At 37.2% G+C, this 3284-nt stretch overlaps 1 protein-coding gene across 1 annotated transcript; it reads right to left on the reverse strand.

Moving 5' to 3' along the window:
- Window positions 1-798: 798 nt before the first annotated feature.
- On the reverse strand, window positions 799-2839 carry FSHB (follicle stimulating hormone, beta polypeptide). Its single transcript, XM_012649603.1, has 2 exons — window positions 2651-2839; window positions 799-1126 (listed from the first exon to the last, which is right to left on the reverse strand). Exons 1-2 carry the CDS (start codon window positions 2807-2809, stop codon window positions 896-898), a joined length of 390 nt encoding a protein of 129 aa, XP_012505057.1. The 5' UTR covers window positions 2810-2839; the 3' UTR covers window positions 799-895.
- Between the last annotated feature and the right edge of the window lie 445 nt (window positions 2840-3284).

Here is a 3284-nt window from a genome sequence, read left to right on the forward strand (position 1 = left end):
CCTCTCTCCAAAGGAGTGAATCTTAGGGAAGGCATGGTGAGATAGTTTCTTTCTTGATCCCCAAAAGGAATTTTTCAGGAACCTAATAGCATTTGATTAGTTTAAGTAGTGTATAGATGGGGGACAATTTCCACAGTCCCAAATTAAAGTTTCTTGCTTGTGCCCTTAATGGAAGGTCTTGGTAGTAATAGCTTGGGAATCCTGAGCTCTATTCCCTCCCATCTGCACCAGGCATTTCAGAGGGATACACCCTGTCTCAATACTCCATGTGTTGGAGGAGAGGTGAAGTGGGACTGATGCCACCACCTTCATGGACTGGAATTACTGGGGACAGCCTCATCTGCCAGCCTCAAACATACTTCTTCAGCATTTACTTTCTGATCTTATTTTCCTTAAGGAAGACATTGTCGACCTTGTCACTAAGTTCCAGACAGAGTGCTAGGGATTGAGGCTACAATCCTGAAGAAGATGCTGATGTTGCTTTGGAGGGCCCAAGGGTCTAGCAGAAGACTATGCTACGTTTAGTTGTTTCACCCACTCCCATCATTATTTCCTTCCTTTGAGCTTACTTATCCCTCTCTCTAAGAGGAATGGGTTGCTCGAGAGGATTTCTAAGATTATGAAAGAAGATATCAACCATGAGTCTGTGAGTGAAGACTGAGTGAAACTTATGAAGCCAGATCTAAGAAGAATATAGGACTGAGTGGTGATGGGGTCCTGGCCCCAGCACTTTCAATTCCTGGAGTTCCCCCTCGGCCAGTAGAGCAGGAATAAGTGGGGTCTGATGACCCCCTGGCCCAGTGGTTTGCACCCTGGGCACATTGCACACACACAGACTTTTTGGATAGCTTTGTCCTTAGGACAAGGGTAGGTGGCCTGAAATGTCCATTGTTCTTTATTTTTTTATTTCACCGAAGGAGCAGTAGCTGGGCCCCAGACCTCTCACGGTGCAGTCAGTGCTATCGCTGTCACACTTGCCACAGTGACATTCGGTGGCCACTGGGTACGTGTACAGGGAGTCTGTGTGGTGAGCACAGCCGGGCAGTTTCACTGTCTCGTACACCAGCTCCTTGAAGGTACATGCTTTCTGGATGTTTGGCCTGGCAGGGTCCTTATACACGAGATCCTGAGGAATTTAAGAAGGAGAGAGTTAGGTTACAATATTCTACAAGTTTCTATTTAGTTTAGTCAAAATGAGACAGGAATTTAAAACTGCTTGCTCTAACATTTACCCATTAAAACCCACATGAGCTTATAAATGACCTATAATGCATTTCTTAATTGTTCTGGAAATCTTACAGAAAATGTAAATCACTCTTTTTCTTACTCTCTAAAGCTATATCAAAATATTATTTTTCAAAATATAAAAGAACTTTGGATTTTGATATAGAAAAATGATGAAAAGGGAACTATAACTTAGAATTTTAAGTTGAATTTTTGTACTTGATTGGAAGCTATGTTAATGACAACTTAAACCATGAACACAGAAGTTTAATTTCTCAGAAAAACTATTTCCAAATACATTTTCCTGGTATATGTATAAAAAGTCAAAAATATATAATCTTAAATGTTAATACTTAATATGTTTACAGAAGCTCATGTAAGATTTTAAATATTCCAATGCCTTTTAGGCAATTTCATCCCTTAAAAGCTGTATACTTTGCAGGATTCTTAGTTTCAAAGGATACGTAGTTTGCATATAAGAACTTTTAAGCCAGGCAGAAATTATTTGTTCTAGCACTTTGCAGTGGAAAAATTATTTGCACTGAGGGGTGAAATTGGGGTTGTTTAATTTATTTTAATATCATCCTACCGAGTTTATATCTCAAGAACGTACAATAAATTGTACAATAAGTGGAGTTTGATCAAACTCATTTACCATCAAATTAAGTATATTTCATTTAAAAAGTTGCTATTTTCAATTTTAGTTTATAGAATGGAATTCTGCATAGATACCTAGGTGCTATAGGAGAAAAAAGAAAACAAAGTGAAAACTGCTTCTTTACTTGGATTAATGCAAGGAAGCTGTGCAAACGCAGACTAGCAACTTGCCTCTGTGTCTTGGTTTTCTCAATGCTATAATGAAGGGAGTGGGTTTGCTGATTCATTTTCATTCTAACAGTCTGTAAGAACTAATTGTGTTCTCAGCTTGTTTGCTGGCATTTGAATGCAGGCAAGCCAAGAAGACAATTTTAATAATGTGTTGTTTGTGTTTCTATGTGACTTGGAAACATATTTTGGTACTATCTCTGTGGCAAAGATAGGGCCTCAATTACAGAAATTGCCTTTTTGAGAATATTGTTAATTCCTTGATGATTAAATATATGTATGTTTCCATGTTTATCTCTCTACATGTGAAAATATAACATAGAAATAGTTTTTTGGGGAGGTGGGGGGAATGCAGAGTTGGCACATTACCAAATTGACCAGATTAGATCTGAGGCTTTCCTAAATTTACCCAAATCAAATCCAAGCCCATATGTCTAACTGATATCACAGTCATTAACCCCAATCATAATATAGACTACATTAGCTAAGGAACTCATGGCTGGTACTTAGGAAACATAAAATATTGATAAAGTGGAAATTAATGAAGCCTCCCTCATACAGACCCTCCACATCATCCCTTCTAGCAAAGCACAGAACCTACCCTGGTATAGCAGTAGCCCACACACCAAGTGGTGTTGATGCTTATGCAGAAATGGCACTCCTCTTTCTCCACTGCAATGGTGATGTTGGCCAGCTCACAGCTATTGCAGAAGATTGCTTTCCAGCAACAGAAAAGGAAGCAAAACTGGACTGACTTCATCTTGGTCTAGGAAGCAAACAATTAAGCCCATTTTAGAAACCAAGAAACCCAAAATTATGGTCATTATGTAAGTTGACTAAACCAAAAATAATTGGTCTACCCAATCTCCCCCATCACATTTTGCTTCAACAAGTTTTTTCCTTAATTTTTTTGGTTACTTCTTTGTTTCTTAAGACAATATGCCTCTTCCTCTTTCTTCATTATTTTTTTTTGTTAAAGTAGAAATACAGTATAGATCAAAACTCCAATATAACGATTTAAGTAGAGCAGTAAAGAGAGTATTACTGCTATCGTAAAGTGATTACTCTGAAGCAAGTAATTACGATAATCATATTTGTTCTTCTATTATTATTTTTAAAGATTATTTTTGTTTAAAAAGAAAAAAATTCTATACTACAAAATTATTTCTTCATTTTTAGTATCTCATAAGTATTGTTATTTGCTTTTGCCCATATTTGTTTAAAGTAAGACTATT

Source organism: Propithecus coquereli, unplaced genomic scaffold, assembly GCF_000956105.1.
Source record: "Propithecus coquereli isolate 6110/MARCELLA unplaced genomic scaffold, Pcoq_1.0 Scaffold30, whole genome shotgun sequence".
Lineage (NCBI taxonomy): Eukaryota > Metazoa > Chordata > Mammalia > Primates > Indriidae > Propithecus > Propithecus coquereli.